A 20,082-nucleotide genomic window follows, 5' to 3' on the forward strand; every position below is an offset into this window, starting at 1 on the left:
TCAGCTCATGCTGGTTATGGCTCTGGTCCACATGCCATTGTAGAGAGAGGCATCTTTCCACTGAGCTTTAATCCAGAACCTGTACAGGCAGATTTTACTTTTCGTTATTCATGGTTAATATCACAGGGGCAGCAGTTCACTAGTGCTGGACCAAGACAGCAATGGAGCTGGGCTCAAAATCTTCTCGTCTGAAGGTCAAGATATCAAGGTATACCAAGGGGAGGAGAGAAATCAGCAGTCCTGTGGTGGGGAAAGAATACAAGTGTCCAGCCAGCCACTGGTGTGTACCCTGGGTAGGCCACAAATGCTCTGCCTTGTTTGGACTTTCTGAAAAATACGACAGCAGTATAGGGAAGCATGACATTAAAGTGAAGATGCAGATGTTTAAAGGCTGTGTGGCACAGAATGCACTGTGGTGTAGAGCTGGGTGAACCAGGCTACCTAGCCTGAGTGTTGTCAGAAATGTTCCACTGTCTGCAGCAAAGGCTTCTTCCTATCTCAATTTCACCTCTTTTTGATTGCAGTTGGTGATTGCTTTCCATGTATGAATGCTTGTAAAAATGGAGCACCCAAAACAGACATGGCTGTTTATATGTACTAATGACTTCAGAAACTCTGGTTGTTTAAAAACGGAGTGATGATGAAGTTGCCCTGGAAGCACTCTGTGGAGCAGATCCAGAGCCAGTGGAAGGACAGCATGATGACAGATGCATCCAGCTCTGTCCTTGGGGAGTTTTGTCATTGCTGACTTTACTGGCGTGTTAATAGCGAGGTGGGAAGGAGTCTCACAGGGGTGAGAAATGTTTGTGAAGTGTGTAACCTCCCTGGGACTTGTGCTACTGCAGAGCTGAGGGTCAGCAGTATCTCACCAGTAATTTCCATCTGGAACAGGATTAAACCCTTAGCCTGAAACCATGGGCTTGTAATGGCTGGGCCTCTATGAACTGCTTGATTCTGAGTATTTTCCTAGTGATCGTTTCCTCCCACCAGTCCTCGGGGAATTCAACAGCCAGGAAAGAGAGCTCCATCAGTGTCAGTGACCCTGGCAGCAGGCCTGCTTTGCCTGCTGGTTGGACTCAAGCACCTGCAGGAGTATTTCCAGGGATGTGAGACTGTCTTTGTATCTCTGCAACACACTCCCAGAGAAGGGGATTAAGGTGCCCTGATACAAGTAAGCTCCTTTCTTTGCTACTTTCTCTACCCCCACGGTGCAACTGTTTATTTGCTGAGATGATCTGCCTTTTGGGTTTGCTTTTCACTGCAGCCTACATATGTTCCAAGTGCAGTGGTGGTGAGCTAGCTTGCAGTCTTCTAGCAGTCAGTGAGTGCTACTGCTGTGGCCGGGGAGCTGAAGGTGGCTGGTGAACTATATCTATCCTTTATAGTAAACTCATATGCTGATGGCCAGTGATGTGAAAACCCTGGCTGCATTCATCTGGGAGTCCACTGAACATTTCAAAAAACCTAAATTTTGTGTGTTCTTGAATGGCAGGGGAATTGAATATGCAATACCAAGACCTTGGTCATAACCTTTAGTTTGATGGTAGTGTGGTGCAGAACAACTGAAATCATTTCTGTGAACTTATTCCACTTGCTGTAGGTTTTTTTTTTTGTGCTGTGCTAATTGAACATGGAGAAATTAGCAGCTGCAGAGAGAGGCTGTGCGCTGGGCTGTGAAACAGGCAGAACAGACTCATCACTTCTGTCAGCATGGGGTGCCTGGCTGTTGGCTGGGCACATTTTGCAGCTGCTTTGTGTGTGGCCATTGATGCTGGGGCAGCTGTGCAACCTTTGGGAGAGGGACCAGACCTGCTGACTGATGTTCTTGCCTGCATTGTAGGGAGACGGCATGTGGACTGTGTGCCCTAGGCTGCTTTCTGAGCTTAAGCCTGCAATTCACAGACACCTACACCTCAATCCTGTTTTCCTTCCTGTGAATGTGTACTACAGAACGTTTGTGAAGGTGCACATTAATTTTGCAAGGTGCTCAGTTTCCTTTGGAATGGGGCAGTATTTAAGGCTCAACTTAATGCTTTTCCATCTTCATAAAAAATAAAAAAAAAAACTGTTTTGAGAGCAGTGGAAGGATGTTGAAAGTTGGGCTGCAGCCTTGGCACCTGCCTGTGTAGCCCTGCTTGCTCTGAGATATGGGCTCGTTTGCATTTGCAGGGTGCTGAGTTGAAAGAGAGGCTGATGCCAGCAGTCTGTGTGACTTAACTCAAGTGTTAGCTGAGCTTGGAGGCAATTCCAAACTTGGTTTTTCAGAACAGTTTAAAATGTGAGCTCACAAATGGTTTTCTTCCACTCTTCCATCATGGAGTTTCCTAGCAGCGCATTGCCCACCTTAGTGTGACAAGATCAGCAGCAATTACACTCGTGTCTGAAATGGGAGCCCCTTCCTGACCTTAGAGTGCTGCTGCATTAACACAGAAAATAGACAAGTGATTTAGGTAATGAAATGATTTGCATTTGGTCATGAGTTGAATGAGACTTCCAAAGCCAATGTGCTTATTCATCAGATGACTCACATCTTAGTCACTGTAGAATAAAGTGCTTCTCTTTTTGGGTGCTCCCAGAATGGCATGGGTAGAGATTAGCTTAAAATGTTTACCTCCCCCTTTGATCTTTTTTTTCAAATATCTTAAAAAAGAATGATTGTGGGAGGAAATATAATGCAGTTAAGTTGAGGCTGTTGGAAAGAACATGATGGGAGGTTCATCAAACAGAATTTGAAACAGCTCTGTCTGGCAATTAAGATACATTCCAAGAACTTAGCCTGGATTTTATAGCAGTACTTTAATTAATTTTGCTGTTTGTTTCCTGGTCAGACTCAGTGATCTCATGCTTCCAAGTCAGACTTCTCAGGGTACGTGAGCGTGTCCATATTCTGGGTGAGTGCAAGTCTGATCCTATTCTCAAATTTCCATGCCACCAGCAGTACATTGAAGTGTGTTTAGCTGGAAGGTGTTCTTTGAAACACTCTTTAGATTGCTGTGCAAATAAAGCCTTGTTGTTTTCAACTTTTTGTTTTGTGACTACATTTCTCTATTACTAGAATATTGAAGAAGTTGACTTGAAACCTGATTGTTAAGAAATGTGCGTGTGTTTAAACAAGTGAACAGAGTATCTGAGAACCTGGGGGAACAACTGAAGTTACTTTAGATAAAGCTGGATTACATTTACAGCAAATAAGCTGAGGTTTTCCCTTTTTCCCTCTGATGTTTCATCTTCCTTCTAATATCACAATCACTGTGATGCGCAATATAACAAAGGCCACTCCTCATCCAACCAGACAAGCTTTGAGTGGCACACGGTGATCTCTGCTTCTCACTCAACCTGCACAGCTGGGTAGTAGCCCATGTAGTAGGCCTATACCAGGACTGACATGGGGTGTTGCTGACAGCTTAGCAAAGCCTATGCTTAAACTGGATGTGGTTAAACTCTTACCAGTGCATCAAAAAAAGAGTGTGCACTGGCTGTCAAAACCAGGTCACTAATCACAGCTCTGGTGTAGATGTTTTGGTTTCTATCAGGAATGATGTAGAGATGGTATTTAAAGAAAAAAACATATTCTGACATTACATCTACTTTTAGAACAGTGTGTTCAGCTATAGGAAGAATAAAAGGGCAAATAAAGTAGCCAGAGATTTGTCATCAGAAATCTGGGGTTCTCTTACTGGCTTTGGTGAAGCCAGGCTGTCTGGTCCCAGCTCCTCTCTCTGAATGTTCTCTTGGCCATGGGTGAATAGGCAGCATGTGTAGAATGTGGATAGGTCACAGCAAGTGGCAGGTAGTATGGAAATGAGGATTTCCCAGAGAAATGCATTAGGCTACAATTTCAAAAATAGGAAGCTGAAGGATGGGGTTTTGCTGCTAACAATTGGTAAAAGGAAAGCCAAGAATAGTTTTCTAATGAGTGTCTTTTTTCAAGTATTAGGGAATAATGCACAGGTAGGTTTTAAGGTCTCTGTAATTGTCTCAGCTGGATCTCCTGGGTTACAGACATGAACCACTTCACCAACAGTCATTTTAAGAGAATTCAAGTAAAGTGGAATTTATTACTTCCTCATTATGTTCTCCAGTTTGTTTTGCATTTTGAATTCCAAAAGTAGTTTCTTTGTGTTCTGTTTTCTGACCTAACTAATTTGCAAAACTATTGCTAAACCTCAAAGGCAATATATAATTATGAGATAATATATGATAATGATGGTAATAATAAAGGCAAATGTTAGCTGTTTGGTGTTGCTACTGCACAGAAAACCTTCCAAGTGAGGTTTACTTCACTTGCAGAGAATGCAGAGAGAGCTGCAGATAAAAGCTGCCTCCAGGTGTGGATTTATTTGTGTTTCTGTTGAGTGGTTGGTTGGTGATATTGGGTGTTTGTGGTATGCCCTTCAAAAGAGAGTGTGTGCTTCCCAAATGTCAACAAGCAATTAGTGTGCATGGGAGAACACCTCACTCCCTGTTTCCCTGTGTGGGGAAACACTTCTTGTGGACTCCAGCACTTGTAAAGCAAACAAACACAGTAATAAAGGGCTGGAGTGGGATGCTGCAAAAGAAACAGGGCAGGAACTGCTGGAGCATCTTCAGCATATGGATGGTATCAGTAATTTTTGGAAGATTAGAGCCCAAGTGTAGCTGATCTGAGTAACCAGGTGACATCTTCCCATAGTGCTCTGCTGCCCCATGCTTGATGTGCATTTGTTCTCCCCACCTCTTGTGTGCACAGCTGCAAGCTCACTTGGATTCAGCTCAGTCCTGCTGCTGTGGTGTGTGTGGCACAAGCAGTGCCAGCACCAGAGCCCTGGTGCTACAGTGAACCTTCGCTTGCTGCACATGGGCACAAGGCTCAAGGTGGCTGCTGGCTGTGTGTCACATCTTACATAGGCAGCTTGTGCAGGTGGAGTGAAGAAATCTGGACAGAGGTAGCCCCAGTTAAGGGGATGGATGTAATGAGAATTATTTCCAATGCTTCTTCACCATGAGTCCTGCTATCCTAAGGAACAGCTGTAAATGCAAATGTGGGAGAAAATAATGTTGACCTCAGTCTGTCCTGGGAAAGAAACACTGGGACAGCTCTGTGACTGGGCAGCACTCTCATTTTGGTATGTATGAAACACATTGATCCAGACACTTGCTTGAATCTATTTCCACGTTTTTGAGGCTGAGTTGTTTAGTGTTCTGCATGTGACTGTTGTCCCTTCCGATGTCCTGGGACTGGAGTTAACATTCAAATATGTGCATAAATGTTTTGCTGTAGTAGAGCTGCTATTGCTATAGTAGAGCTGCTATCTGCATTGCAGAGACAAGCAGTATGTGGTGAAACTTGGTGGCAGTGCCCAGACTAATTGCTCTGAGATACGTCCTGGAAGGTGCTGAACACCCTGGCTGGGAGCCAGCAAGGCTTTTAAACACACTTTCCTTTTTCTCTGTGTTGTTAGCAGTTTTGTTATTTGACTTCTCCTCCTCAGGCAACCAGAGAAGGATACCTGAGTAGCTGGAGCTGTATAATTCATCTCCCAGCGATACCCTGATCTGTACTGCAGGGACATCTCATGGGACCTGTGTGGCTGACAGAGGCAGGTATTGCTGTTGTTGTCTGGGTCTGTTGGCTTTCAAACTTCTTTCTTCTGTGCTCTCTTGCAGGTGTTGGGGCAGGCCACACCGCCAAGTAGTGGTCAGGCTGCATTTGCAAACCACATCCCATGTTTCCACCTGTCTGTGCTTGCTATTAAACTTCACTGTTTATTTCCTTCCTCTCCTCTTGACCTGTATTTGTTTTCCCTTGCCTTAATCTTTCGAGGCAAACTGCCAAATTCAGGTTGTGTTTTTAAGTGGCATTGCCTATAATGGAGCCCAGAACAAGAGGTCTGGGGTCTGCTGGCTCATGGAGCTTTCAGGGTGGTGCTTTGCCTGCTGAGTGCATGAGATGATAGCCCCAGTAGAAAGGAGATTCCAACTCTGTAAAAAGAAAGCTCCTTGCATTCTGCCATCACTGTCAGCTCTGTCCCTGCTTTTTCCATTGTGGCAGTTCCTCTGTAGCTCAGCATGACTCTCTTAGCCAGGGACAGTGCCTGGGCTGTGGAGCAAGGCATCTTCTCCTTCCAGCTGCCAGGAAGAGGGCTAAGAGCTTCCCTGACTTTCGTCTCAGGGTGTCTGCAGGGGAGGCTCATGAGAGCCTGGAAGTGTCTTAGGCTTTCCTGAACTTGACTGCAGGCTTGAGGTAATTTGCAGAAGGGATCAGGCATTCAGGCTGCCAAGCTCCTTAGAGAACAAGAATGGCTGTGTTGGTCCAGCAAGTGAAGGAAGCTGCTGTCAAAAGCAGCTCCTATCAAAAAAAGGAGCATCTCTGTACAAGCAGCTTTACTCCCCATCCTTCTCTGGTACCTGCTTGCTTGATAGCCAAAAATGTACTTTCTGCTGTTCTTCCTGCTGCAAATCTGTGGAGTTGATGGTGCTGAGGGATGGATTCACATCTTTAGAAAGGATCTGGCTGGTTGGATATAGCGTGTGGTGCTTGTCCTGAGCTACAGAAAATGGGGACAGTGCTTTGGTGTCCCAAGGCTGCTGGCACCCCAACTGCAACTGTCATCAGTCTTGGGCTTGCTGCGCAGAACCGGAATCACTGAGGGGTGAATTAGGTGTCCCAGATGGCATTTTCACATTTCTTTTTCTATGTGAAGCTGCTCATGGAAAAATTCATAGGTACTTTGGTGTTTCAAGGCCTTTTTTGTGCTCTGATGATTGCCTACATTCCTGGAATGGCATTGCAGGGACTCGAAAGAACAGCTTTCTGCTGAGCAGCTCGCTTAGTGCCTCACTGGATAATCTCCAGTCATTGACCTTGGGGTTTTGAAAGTGCATTTGACTTAAAGAGCTAAAGCTTAAGGCTTCAAAGGAATTGAGAAACCTGCTACCCTTTAAATTTCCCAGCAGCATGGGCTTTGTGTGCACTATCAATGGTAGCTGCCATGGAGGTTACCTGGTTGTGACTCCTGTGGGATTTCTGCTGTCTGATCCCTGGAACCTGTTTACCTCTCTGCTTCTGCCTTTGATTTTGCACAGGTGAACTGAGGCCATGTTTTCAAGTCCTGGCCTTTCTAAAGATGTGAGGATTATCAGAAGATGGGAGTTGCTTGTGTGGAAATACAGGAAAAAAAAAAAGAGCTCTGAATTTGAAGTCCAGCTGTCTTATAGCTGTCACTGTTGCTGTCTTGATGTGTGTAGTTCTCTATTCCTTGACCTCTCACTTTGGGTCATGCAGATGTAGAGGGCTGAAGGCCTTCAGGCCATGGACAATGAGAGATATATGTTGGGATGATTTCCCTAAAAACTTCAAAGAGGTCACCTTGAATAGAAATCTCCACTCATATTTGAACTGCTGGGAAGAAGAAAGCCTGTTGTGTTCTCTGTGCTGTTCATTTTTATTGGCAATTGGTGATCCTAGAACGTCTGGAAAGTTATGCTCCTGAAATTCTAGAAAGACTTTTCAGTGCAGTTTTTCTCACAGAACTGGGCAACTCAGTATTCCTTCAGATCTCTCAAAGCTGAAAGCTTTTTCCTTAGCTGAGAGGAAGATAAACCTTTTAAGACCAGCACATAAAAATGTGAACTTGTTCTGTCTGGTGGCTTGTTCAGTTTATTGTGGATGCTTTTTAAACAGTACTGACTTCAGTGATTGTCTGTGCTGGAAGATGTGGGGCTGGCAAACATATTGGATGCTGAGTTACTTGGCTGCTGTGTTGGTATGTACACTTTATGTGCACTTTCCCCAATTCCACTGTGCTGTTCCTAAATGACACCAGTGTTGTTCTGGGATGATTTGCTTTTATATAATTAAATTCCTCCATATTGTGCAGCACTAGGAAGTCTGAGCATTCACGAGCATCTCAAAAGCAGAGTAAGCCATGGCAGTTGGTACAGCAACATGTTGACGGGGGAGGAGGTAGGTAGGCACCCACCTCCTCAGCTGAGCCTGGGAAATAGACTGCAGAAGGCAATAAATTAGAGAGGAAGAAAGAAGCAGCCTTGGAAGTGTGCAGGCTGTCTGTGCTGGGTGCCAGCATGCAGTGGTGAGCTGAGACACCACTTTTGGAAAAGAAGCCTGTCTGCTCACTCTTGGGTTGCTTCTTCCTTTCTTCCTGTTTATTTATTTCACCAGTGTACATTGCAGGCTCAGCCAAGGAAACAGAATACTGCTCAGACTCACAGGGCCTTACTACAGAATCTGTTCCAGGCAGGGGAATTCCAATAGAAATACAGTTGCAGCTGAGTTGGCATTTGTAGTTAGGAAAGCCTTTGGTTTGCTTGTAACTGGAGCAGGTTTGAGGCAAAAGAAATCAAAGCAATGCAGCTTAACCTGTTTTTATTTTTTTTTAACAAGACTTCTATACACTCACACTGGTGTGAGGAGAGTGGTATGTTTTTTTCTCTGCTCCTTTTCTCTGCAGCTTTTCAATTCAGTTGGGTAGAGGAGGAACCTTGGGAGATTTGAGATTCCTGAAGATGTGGTGAATGTTAGCAGCAGGTAGAGGAGAGGGCTGGAAGAAGGCTCCAATCCCATCAGGTGCCCTCATAGGCATACGCTCCCTGACCTTGGCATCCATTGAGATGAGAGAACAGCCTGGAGGCAAGCAAGCTACCTTGGTTACTTTGCTTGCACAATAACTTATTTATGCATATTTATGCATTTTTTTCTCTGAAAAGAGATCTAGCCAAACTTGACAGCTCACTGGAAAGAGGAAACTCAAGCCTGACAAGAAAATTTCCCTGCAGTGCTCATCCCATGCCTTTCCAGTTGGCAATGATAAGAGTGGGGGGATCTTTGCTGTGGGATAATCTACTGCTCTGTTACACTGTTCAGGGGGACAGGGATCACTTCTGTTTTGGTGTAGGAGTATGGGACCTATATATGCCTTTACCCAGTGTTGCTTTAAACGAGGGCCCAAACAGTATATTGAGGTGAGTGCACTTTTTGCAAATAGCCACTGGGTGCACAAGACAGGCAAAGAGAGAGAAAAAACACGGACCTGTTGTCCAGTAAAAGGACACAAAGATGGGTTGTAGGCTTGATGCTCCTGCTGGGTGAAGAGGAGATGAGACAGCTGTCATTGTTCAGCCTGGAAAAGAGAAGGCTCAAGGAGACATTCTCCATGTGTGTAAATGCTTCGAGGAGGATATAGAAAGAAGACATCTGGATTCATCTCAGTGGTGCAATCAAGAAGCAATATAAACAAACTGCAATAAAGAGAATTCCATTTTTGGTTCTATTTCTCTTATTCCCTTCCTTCCTTTCTCTCCATGCTATGTGAAATGCTTTCCATAGTTTGCTTGCTCGTGCCCTGGGCCCATTTTGACCAGCTGTGTCCTGCTTTGCTGTACAGTCCCCCGAAAGTGCTTTTAGCAATTGCAGGGTTTTAGAGACAGGTTTGATTTGTGCTCGGTTCTGCTTCCGTGAGATCAAAGAGGATTTTGCTGTTATAGAGAGGTAGACCTCACCTGTGGAGACTGACCTGCTGTTCGGCTCCTCTTGAATTCTTCATTTCAGCTTCACTGCATCTTCCTCTGTGGCAGTTTTGAGATTACAGCAGCAGATGGCTCATCTAAGTCTAATTCTTTCCTGTAGAACAGCTTCTTTCTTTAACCTGCCATTTACCTTCACAGGGAAGACATTTGAAAAGTCATTATTGGAATGAAGACCCTAAACATTTAAGACTCCCTAACTGAGGTAGTTATTTTGCTTATGAATCAATTAGGTCTGCCTACTGCCTCGTTCATTAATACTTCTAAAATAACCTAACTCTTTCAAACTTCATGTAGTTTGACATTCTTGGTTAATTTTTTGAAGCACCCCCTCTGGCTGTTTAAATGCCACCTCCAGCAAGCTGTGCTCCCTGCCACTGCTGCCCCCTCACCAGGGAATCACGCTGCCTTTCAGCTGAGCAAGCGGCAGTAACAATGACACTTCCTCCCCCCCGCTCAGCTTCAGCCCCAAGAGTCCTGTTGTGAGTTGCACAAATTCTGCATTGACCCTTCACCCTGTGCTCTTTATGGCTTTCAGAAGAAAGGATTGGGGTGTGCAGGTTCTGATGTCCAGGTCGGTGTCAGTTGAGTGCTGGACAGGAGCATGCACAGGAGCAGCTTTGGAAGCCAGGTCTCTCCTCCAGTATCAAAATCTGTGAGTGGTTCACATATTCTTCAGACTGTGTGCCTATAATACAAAGTCCATTTCTTCCATGCTAATGTCTGCAGGGTCTTCTGGAGGTAAGGCATACAATCGCATGTGGTCACAGATGTGCTGGGACATCTGCTTGGTCATCCATTGTAACCAGACTCATTCCTCTTCTCCCACACTGCCACCTCTATCCTTCCTACCCACAGTGTCTGTGGCTAATATCAGCCTGGTTCAGCAGCTAGGATCCTTTTCCTGCAAGTCTTTTGTGTCACTTGTCACAAGGACAAATGGGATTTGTTATAATCTGAGCTCAGGTTGTCTACAGGGATGGTGTGGGTGTTGGGATGTGCCAGGTGTGCGGTCACTCTTGGGATGCTATAGAGATGGTGACTGGAAGTGTTTATTCTGCAGCTGTGTGGGCTGAGTCACTCTCATTGACCATTCCCTGCGTCTTCTTGGCTGTAACTTACAAAATAAAACCACTTTTAATGCTCCTACACTGATAAAGAGCTTTAAAAAACTCAAGCAGAAACAAATACAGTCTAGAATCAGTCTGATAACCAGTGTTGCTGAACCCGTCTGCTACAAAACACGGCAACCAAACCTGCTGCATGAAAATGCTTACAGCATGGCCTGAATGTAGAATAGTATGAGTCCTCTGTGATTTCTTAGTGCTTTTCCCACCAATGCCATGGTTAAAATGTGAAAGTCTTGCTGTACACAGTAAAATCATGTCCTCGGCTTGGCTCCTATTTTACCAGCATTATCTGGATTGTTTTGTGTTCTGATATCACTCTTGCTTAGATGGATTTGGCACTCCTAAGTGTTTCTTGTTACAGGAATTTCCTTAAGTAGAAACTTTTTCTTCAGAGTAATTTTTGGTTGATTATTGCTTATATATGCAATTAGTGTAATTGCATCTGCTTATGCAAATTTATTTAATCGTATAATTAGAACATGGAGCAATGAAATATAATGCAGTTGGGAAAATCTTTTGTAAAAGTTCCTGAGCTCAGTATCCTGTGCATGAGGTGGTTGTTATCTCTCATGCTGTGGCTGGTAGACTGGAGCTTTCAGTTCAGCATCCTATTTAGTTTCAAAACATAGTTAAAATGTGCTGCTAATTACTCTAACACTGCTATCATTGTGCTCCTGGTCCAAAGGTGTATTTTTAATATAGTATCAGGAAGCTGCTGCTGAGCCCAATCCTGCTGTCTGATGTCTGCATACATACCTTGCACCAGGAACAGAGAAGCAGCAGTGCTGCCTCCTTTGCTGAGGAGGGAGTGAAGAAGAGAAAGTCAGGGATGGAGCAGTGTATTGTGCTCGTCATTTGTAGCTCCGGGGCTGAACTGATCCTAAAATGCCTTTTGCAAACACCCTGCCTTGTTAAGGCACATGGCACTAACACAAAGGAGACAGAGGTGATGGATTTTCCAGAAGAAGGAATGTGGCCAGGAGATGTTTGTCATTTGGGAAATGTGGCAGGGCAGGTGCCTGAACCTCACTTCTCTGATTTCTCACACAACACTTGAACTGCAGAAATACTGTGGGCTTTTTTTTGTCATTCAGCAGTTACCTTTGAAGCTGTGCTATGAGCTTCACAGAAGTAATCAAAGCTCCTCTCTTTTATGATCTAATTTTCAGCTGTGCCACAACAACCAGGCTCACTGCCAAGAATTGTGGAGAGAAGAGGAAAATAGACTAGAATTATTATAGCAGGATTGAGTGGATTCTCAGCAAGATATGATTGTCTGTGCTGTGACACAAGAGCCTTGAAAGGTAGAGAAAGAGGCACATGTATGGAACGTATGTAAAAAGCATAAACACTATGTTCTTATTTATTATTTGGGTTGTAGTAATGTCTCCTGGTTCTGGCTGGGAGTCTGTACCGACAGCAGCTTACCCTTTTCCTAGTGGGAACATAGTCTGAGTGACTGGTCTGGTATCCATCTGTCTTGATTATCTCTGCAAGAGTTGCAGAGATTTGGGGTTTTTTTTGTTTGTTTTTTGGCTTCATAAAGCTGTATATCCTCATAGCAATTTGGTGCTCCATCTGAACCACCGTTCAACCAGTGGATGCCTGAAGGTGGTTCTCTCAGGTACAGAGAGGCATATGAAACAGCCCACTTGGGACTTGTGTGTCTCATGAGGGGATCATGGCAGGGCAGCTCAGACTGAGTTCACCTTCAGCTTCTCTAGGCTGAAGGTATCTGAGCCAGCTGCTTGGACTCTGGGTGTGGGCTTTGTCCAGGTGTGAGAGGGTGATGGCATCAGGGGGGTGTGTGTGGAGCATCTCCCTGGTATCAGGGTAGTGGGCTGGTGCTCAGGTAGGTCCTGCAGACCCAGATGCAGAAAAGGGAGTGCAGGGGAGACTCCGGTATGGAAATAGTCACAGGCTGTGTTCTTTGGTGCGGGGAAACAGCTCAGGCACTGCAAGGAACTTACTGACCTAATATTTCAAAAATGTCACTTGAGGAGCTGTTCAGGACTTGGCTGCCCAGTCTAGGACTTGCTGCTTCTCTCCTTAAGGGGAGTTTCTGGCTCTAATTGACAGCAGCCAGAGCACGTTATTAATCCTGTGCTGCTGTGGGGGAATATCTGAAGGGAAATGCAGCACAAGGTAGGGCTGGAGCCACGAGAGCCTGTGCAGCCAGATGTGGCTCACAGTAGGGCTGAAGGCCTGGCAGTGTTGGGTACTGACCTGAAAGATGCTGGTCATGGAGGTGACATTGCCTCTGCAGGTGGCCTGTCCCAGCACACAGCTATCTGCACTGCTTGGAAAACTTGCCCTGATTCCTGATCTTGCTGTTGTATATTAAAGGAGCAGACTGAACTGTCCATGAGCTTTGGAAACTCTCTTTGTGGAAGTGCCTGTGGGTCTTGTGAGATCAAGAGGCATCAAATAGAGTTGGCCTTCAAATGGGGACACACAGTCCCTGCCAGTTCCCGAGCTGGCACAGGGGACATCAATCTCAGGCATTTGAAGAGATCTCCAGCACTGAGCAGTAGCTAAATTGCTGCCTGAATGCCTTGTTTGCAAATGTTTGTTGTAGTTACGCTTCACTGTGATCTATTTTACTACAATGGCTCCTTATTTCCTTTGCACAGGGCAAATACATTCTCAGAGACAAAAAAAAAAAAAGGGGAAATGGGATGAGGTGGGCTGAGGGCAGTATAATAATTTTAACCTGGAAACTGTGACGGATGAAACTGTAAAGTCATTTTTCTGGGCAGCCTGTGGCAAAGTCAGGAAATGAAGCTGGATGTGCTGATCCCAGGGCCTTGTAACCTCCTGGTCCTTTCTGTAAGAACATTTCTAATTAGCCATATGGAAGGACCAAGCAGTAAACTATGTTTACAATTTCTATTTTTCAGGCACTGCTTTGAAATACTTTATCGAACAGCGAAATTAAGTTCACTCATCTCTCTTACAATACAGAGAGATTTTTTCCAGAATCACACTCCTTTTAAAAACATATTTTCTGCCACGTTCTGCTCGCTGCCTATCTGGGAAACGTGTGCAGCTATTTGATAAACAGACTGCAGAAAACACCAGTGAAGTCGCAGTCTCCCTGCAGGAGAGGAATAGCTAAAGGGAAAAATGGTAAATAAGATATGTGTAAGTAAATTAATTCTGCTCATATAAGCTTGTTTGCAGCTTTAGTTCCTGTCTGCAGCAGAATCCTCTGATCTGCAGCAGGTGGTCGGTGTTGTTTGGGATCAGACTGGTGAGCCTGAGAGGAGCCTCAGACACAGAGCTGCAGCAGGAGCTCTAAGGAGGTAGTTGTGGTGTGTGTGTTTCACTGGGATTTCCTGCTGCAGTGAGGTGCAGGTGTGTTACAGCCTGATGAACTCTGCAAATCCACCGTTAGTTTTGCCTGGCAGAAATAAATAATTGTCTTTTTTCCTGAGCTTTTTGCACTGTGAGATTGCTCAATGTGTAATTGATTTGCTTAGTCAGAAAATACGGCTTTTTGAAATACTTTTGGGAGGTCTAATTGTGAAAAGGAATCCTTTAGAACAGCACAATCCAAAACAAACCTGACTGTAAAAATGAACAGTTATTTAAAGTTTTGCTGTTTGTTTTTTATTACTTTCAGCAGCATTGATGCTATATAGATTTATTGGTTTTGATGTGGTGAACCATGTATGTGTTTTGGTTTTTTTTTTTTTTTGTGAAGTTGTGAATTAACCATAAGATTTACATTGAAGCATTAACACTTCTGGAGGCAAATAGATGAGCTGTGGGCTGCACCCTTCAGTTAGTCTTTCAGTGAGTCCATCCTTTTAAAATCTTTTGTCTCTGTGAAGCTAGAGTGCTCAAAGAGGGTAGGAGCTGCAGCCCAGCCCTGGAGTTGTGTTGCAGCAGGAGAGCAGCCTTGGTAATGGAGCAGCCACAGGCTTGCAGTGTTGTAACCTGATGTTCCTAAGTCAGGCCAGAAGCTTTGCAAGAGTAAACCCTGCCTGTGTTGCAGACAACAAATCCTCCACAGGTTTCATGCAAATGTACTTCGGAGGGCAAGGTTCATTGCTGAGCCAGCTCCAGGCTGCAGCTGGCTCTCCACCATGAAGCTTGTTGTAAGGACAAACTAGTGAGGCTTAATAATGGGAATTGTAGGTGAATGTGAATTGGGGTTAGAGGGAGCAGGGAGGTCAAGCAAAGGGGATATAGTGCTGGTTTACCTGTGGCTTTGTGCTGGAGCCCTGCACCCCTTACCCTGCTGCTGCAAGTCACCCCCACTGCCTGCCTCCTGCTCCAGGAGGGATCTTTGAGCAGCTTTGGGATTGAAGGGTTTAAATATAGTTTTAATAGAAGCTTTTAAAGTTGATTTCATTATTTCATTACTGTTCTGAGTGACTGACGTTTCTGTCAGTTTATTTCAAACATGCCTGCAGGAAAGGCAGGAGATGGGGGAAGATTATACCAGGGAGGGGAAGGAGGTGAACAGCAGGCCTGTGGTGAAGGATGTGTTGGATTTGGATGTTTCCTTCCTGTGACATTCAGTGCATGGCATGCTTTCCCTGTGGTTGGCCCGTGACCTAGGGTTAAATCTGCCATCCAGATCTTTCTCAGGTTTCCCTACTGACATAAAAGGTTTGCTTATCTTTGTCTGCTGTGCTTCTGCAGCAGACCTGGAGGTTGTTCCTCTTTGCAGCAGCATTTGGCTGCAGTTTCACTGAACATCGCTGGGAAGCTTCAAGCCAGGCTCGACTTTGCTCCATGCTTCTTGGGGACATCACCTGTGTTCCCAGGCTGATGGCTGGATGGGGCTTTTTGAACTCACTCAGCCCACCTATTCCTCCTGTAAATTAAATGTAGTGACCATGAAAACAAGGCATTGTGAGTGACAGCCAGCTTCTGTGGCTGCTTCGTGTGTAGAGAGCCAAAGGTTGCTGTATCTCCATGTTAAGCCTACAGTAAAGTTGTATAGTTCTCTGGATGTAATCCAGGATTCTGTGACTAATGCTCTTTAGGTTCTCCCCAGAAACAGTGATCAGATGATGCATCTGGCAGCAGCACATCTTTAGAAGTGATTAAGGGTTGACAGACGTGCTGCAGAGGATCATTTCCTGCTCTGGACCACACTGGGAAGACTGAACTCTCTGGTTTAAATTGAGACTGAAATTAGCATGCAGGAAACAGTGAATTTTATTCAGCACTTACAGCTTTGTGTTACATTTTCATTTTGTAGGTCTTTTCCAAAGCAAAAGCCAATTCCCACATGCTGATAATCATTAAGCCTTGTTGATTTGCAACTCAGTGTAGCTTTTATACATGGTGGGCAGTGAGGATGATGCGTGCTTTCCCATAGGCTGCAACCATGGGAGTCCAGAGGAAGCCCCAGAGAACAACTCATTCTTAAATTCTTCCTTTGCTGTTGAATAAGTTGCTTAAACTTACAGCAGCGAGTCACCGACCATAGCTTGGCTTCCAAGCTGTTCTGTGGTACTCTGTGCAGCCATACAGGGTGACCAAGAGGCTGCTGTGGAGTCCTAAATGGCTGTGGGTTTGTTGTTCTGCATGTTGGGTTTGGATATGTACAAGAAGTTCTTCTGCCCTGCAAATAAGAATTCAGGAGGCTGAAAGTTTGACCCTTAACCGTTGGCTTGTTGAGAAGCCATACTTCTTCACTTCCTTGTGAACTTAGGCTGACTTTCACTCTAACTGCAGAAAGAGAAGTTCCCTTTATCTGTGTTACTTCTTGCGCACAGATATAATCTCAACTTTATCACTAGTATGAATTTTGTATCTAGCTTACTGTTTGGTGCTGCCTTTCCTTCTGGGTGGCTGCTTGCTGTTTGCTGACAGGCTGCTAGAGTTTTGTCTTCATTTCCTTTCTGGATGAAAGGAGTCAAAGGTGAGTGTCTTGATTATGTTGTGCTGAGTGGACATTGCCACTCACCTCTCTTTGTGTTTCCTTCTAGATGTTTTGAGACGACATTCAGTCATGCCATACTCTCACTGTGAGTGCTAGCATTCCAGCTCTCTGCAGGCCCATCTGAGACTCTGTGGGCAGCACACAGTGATGGAGGACTCTCCAACAGATGTTGTGGCTGAAGACAGTGACACAGGCTTCCAAGACACACAGGCTGAACTCACAGAGCGGGTGGCAGCCATAGATGTGTCTGTTCACCCAGACAGAAGTGACCAAAATGGGGAAGACATCACTGAAGAAAATGACACTGTCTTTTCTGATAACGTAAAAGACATCCAAAGAAATGGAGTCAACAGTGACGTGGAAACAAATGAATTCCTGCCCTCCCAACAGCCAGACGATGCTCACTGTGGGCATGCTTCCAAGAGACCTCTTGCTAGACCTGTGCTATCAAGTAGGAAGTTGTCTCTTCAGGAAAGATCATCAGGAAGTCATTTGGCATTGAGCAATGCTTCGGGTTTTGGTCATTATGCCACAGGGCCATCACCACGTATAATGAGGAGGCCAACGATAGAGTCCAACCGAGTCTCCATCTCAGATGCTGAGGTAGGTGTGTCCTCTACTTTGACTGTGGTGTTGAGGTGGGATACGTCTTAACTGGTAATGAGAGTCTGTAGTGTTTCAAAATAGTAAATCTGAAAGCAGTGTTTTTCTAAGATTCTTGAAACCAGGGATTATGTTCACTTGGAATGGCTTATCACCTTTACACCTATCCCCTAAAGCTGAAATAGGGATCCTTCAGCCCTCACTTGCCTGAAGTAGTCCTGGGACTCTCAGTTACATGGTGGTAGTATGCAGAAGGTCTGTAAGGCCGTTCAGAAAATGGGCTGAGACCAACTGCATTTGTTTTCTGTGTCCCTGCATACGTGCCCTTCGGGAGTTTATCAATTACAGCAGCTTTGCTGCTGGTATTTCATGGATTTACACTTCTGAAGTTTATACATCTCCTTTTATGTTTGGGCATTATTGAAGGCACAATTTAATTTTATAAAGAGCTTAAATGCACTGGCATTTTCTATGCTTATCAGGATTTTCTTTTTGTCTTTAAAGTATTTGCATGGATTTGTAACAGCGGTGGTAACTGAGGGCCATGACTCCTTCAGATAAATTTCTTTGGGTAGCTGCAATCCTTCCTGATCTGTCTTGCAGCTCCTCTCCTGGTATTAGAGCTGGGCTCAGACGTGTCCCAAAGGTATGACACACTGCTTTTGGTCAAGCCCATCGATGGAAGTAGCTGCTGGTTACAGCTCCTTGTGTCATGCAGGGCTGCAGTGCTGGTGGGGAAGCCTGTCCTGTCTGCTATCGTAGGAAAAAAGTTCAGGATGGCAGTTTGAGCTTTTCTTTCTAACTAAGCTACTGGTGTGCATGCCGTGATGTGAATTACTGGGGAGGACAGGGAGCAGAGAGAGGCACTGCTGCCTTGTCACACCAAGTATGCAGTAGTTTGCAGCGGTCATATGCATGGTGCAGCACAGCCTGTGAGGAAGTGAGTGTAGATCAAACTGAAACTTCAGCAGGACTTTATTTGAAAGTTGAATGTGATGAAAGTAGAGTAAATGGATGTTTTTTGAAACAAAGAATGCTTCCTTAAATACTAATGGCTAGGAACATTTTTAAGTAGGGAAAGGGCTGACTGGAGTACCAGAAAGGGAATGTCTGCTTAGTGGAGCTTGCATTGTTCTTGGGTGTTATGCTACTCCCTGCTCTAAAGCCTAAAACTCATTCTTGTCCTGCACTGTGAACTATATGAGCAAAATCACTGGAATTTCAGCCTGGAGCTTAACGCACGTGGCTCAGTGCTTCCTTCCTGAAAAGCAGGTATTTTCTTCCTGTGCCTCTGATACGATTGGTGCACATGCAAATCAGCCACTATCTGCTGGGAATTTTTGCAAGTCATGTTAGCTGTGAGGTGGTCATGGCTGATAAGTGAATATCTGCACAAAGTGAACTGTAGAGGTTGCAACTTCTTTGACAACAGCTACGTGCTTTAATTGGAGATGTGGGAGTGAGAGGAGCTGATTCTTGGAAATGTGTGTGACTGGTGTGCCAGCTCTGCCCTCCTGCAGTGCTTCGCCTGTGCCAAGAGTAGGGATGGTCTGGAATCTGCTTCTGAGTACCTGCAGTCAAGTGCAATTCTAGCATACTCCAGTCTGAAAAGAGATCGAAAATACTCAGTCCCCTCTCACAGTATCTGCATCTCAGGGAGCAATATCTTGGGACAGGAAATGTTCAGTTTGAAATGCAGCTGCGCAGTCCTTCATTTCCCTGCTCCAACAGCAATCTGTCAGACATCTCTGTGTTTATAATGGTCACTTGCTGTAGCTGCTTAGAGCCTTGCTGCAGTGCAGCTGAGATGCTTAACAGAGCTGTGCTCATTAAAAACATCATTTGTATTAAAAGGGAACTGCTGCAATAGCAGATGGAAGGGGGAGGTCAGGTGAGAGCTGTGGGTGCTTGCTCCCTCAGCAGGGCCCTTGGGAACAATTCTTTGACAGTACTGCTCACAGGGCTGCTATCTGTATCCTGTAAGAAACAGCAAAAGGACTTGGAAGATGCAGGTTGTATATGAGGTAAGTTTGAGGCTGAGTACAGGGGTGACCACTCTCTCACCTGTTTAAAGCCTTTGAATTGCTCCTTTCTCTTTGCACTGAGTACTTGGCACCAGCACTCAGTACCTTCTCAGTGCCAGGACGCCCATGGCTGTGGCTCACAGTCACTTCCTGCATAGCTTGCAGTCTGCATGAAGATGAAGTTTATGAGCATTGAGGCTTTATCAGAGGTATGTGTGCAGGCATCATCCATCAGAAGCCAAGATGGGTGGCACAGCTATATATCAAAATTTCCTTTGTTATGCTGATAATGATCTCGAATTGAAAATGCTTTCCCTCTCCAGTGATGCTGGGAGCAATGTATCTTTCATCTGGAGAAGTAATGGAGAAACATGCTCTGGGGAGGCTGGATAAGGGCATTTTCTGTTGTTCTCCTCTGAATTATGAAGGACTTATGTGTTCAGTCAGTGATGCTGCTGAGCTTTATGAGTCCGGTTCAACACTTGCTCGCAGGCTGGGAGGAAAACTGATATTCAGAGATCTGAGGGCTGAGAGCTGAAGCTGCAGCAGGCACTATGGGCACTGACAGCCCCATCCCTGGTACCCTGCTGCCAGCACATACCTTTGGAGGGGGATAGCTTGTGAGGATTGAGGAAGGCAGTGACTCCTGGGCTGGTAGGGCTGAAGCAGAGCCAGGGCTTGTTGTCATTTGGCAATTAGGCTGCCAATTAGTTGATTGCCCTGGGACAAAGTATTGATAGCTGCCTGGTGTCTTGCGGCTTCTGCTGACAAGTCTGAATCTGCAGTATTAACTCTGCATGAGAAGTAACCCATTCTGTTCCCCTGACACTGTTACTGTGTACTTAATTAACCCAGTCTATCACATCTCTGATAACAAATTCATAATTTTCAAAGCATG

At 45.1% G+C, this 20,082-nt stretch overlaps 1 protein-coding gene across 15 annotated transcripts in view; it reads left to right on the top strand.

Annotated features, from left to right (window-relative positions):
• Positions 1-20,082, top strand: part of CAMKK1 (calcium/calmodulin dependent protein kinase kinase 1) — an 87,102-nt gene that overhangs the window by 21,832 nt on the left and 45,188 nt on the right. For 10 of the 15 annotated variants that reach the window (XM_031591862.2, XM_090122745.1, XM_090122753.1 and 7 more), the window contains one exon: positions 16,604-17,160. In XM_031591862.2, coding sequence (XP_031447722.2) covers positions 16,705-17,160 — 456 coding nt within the window. In that variant the 5' untranslated portion in view covers positions 16,604-16,704. Of the gene's footprint in view, positions 1-5,471; positions 5,584-16,603; positions 17,161-20,082 lie in introns of all 15 variants that reach the window. The other 5 variants (XM_031591861.2, XM_031591867.2, XM_031591859.2 and 2 more) reach the window with 2 other exon arrangements.

The sequence above is a fragment of the Phasianus colchicus genome, chromosome 21 (assembly GCF_987193195.1).
Source record: "Phasianus colchicus chromosome 21, bPhaCol1.hap1.1, whole genome shotgun sequence".
Classification (NCBI taxonomy): Eukaryota; Metazoa; Chordata; class Aves; order Galliformes; family Phasianidae; genus Phasianus; species Phasianus colchicus.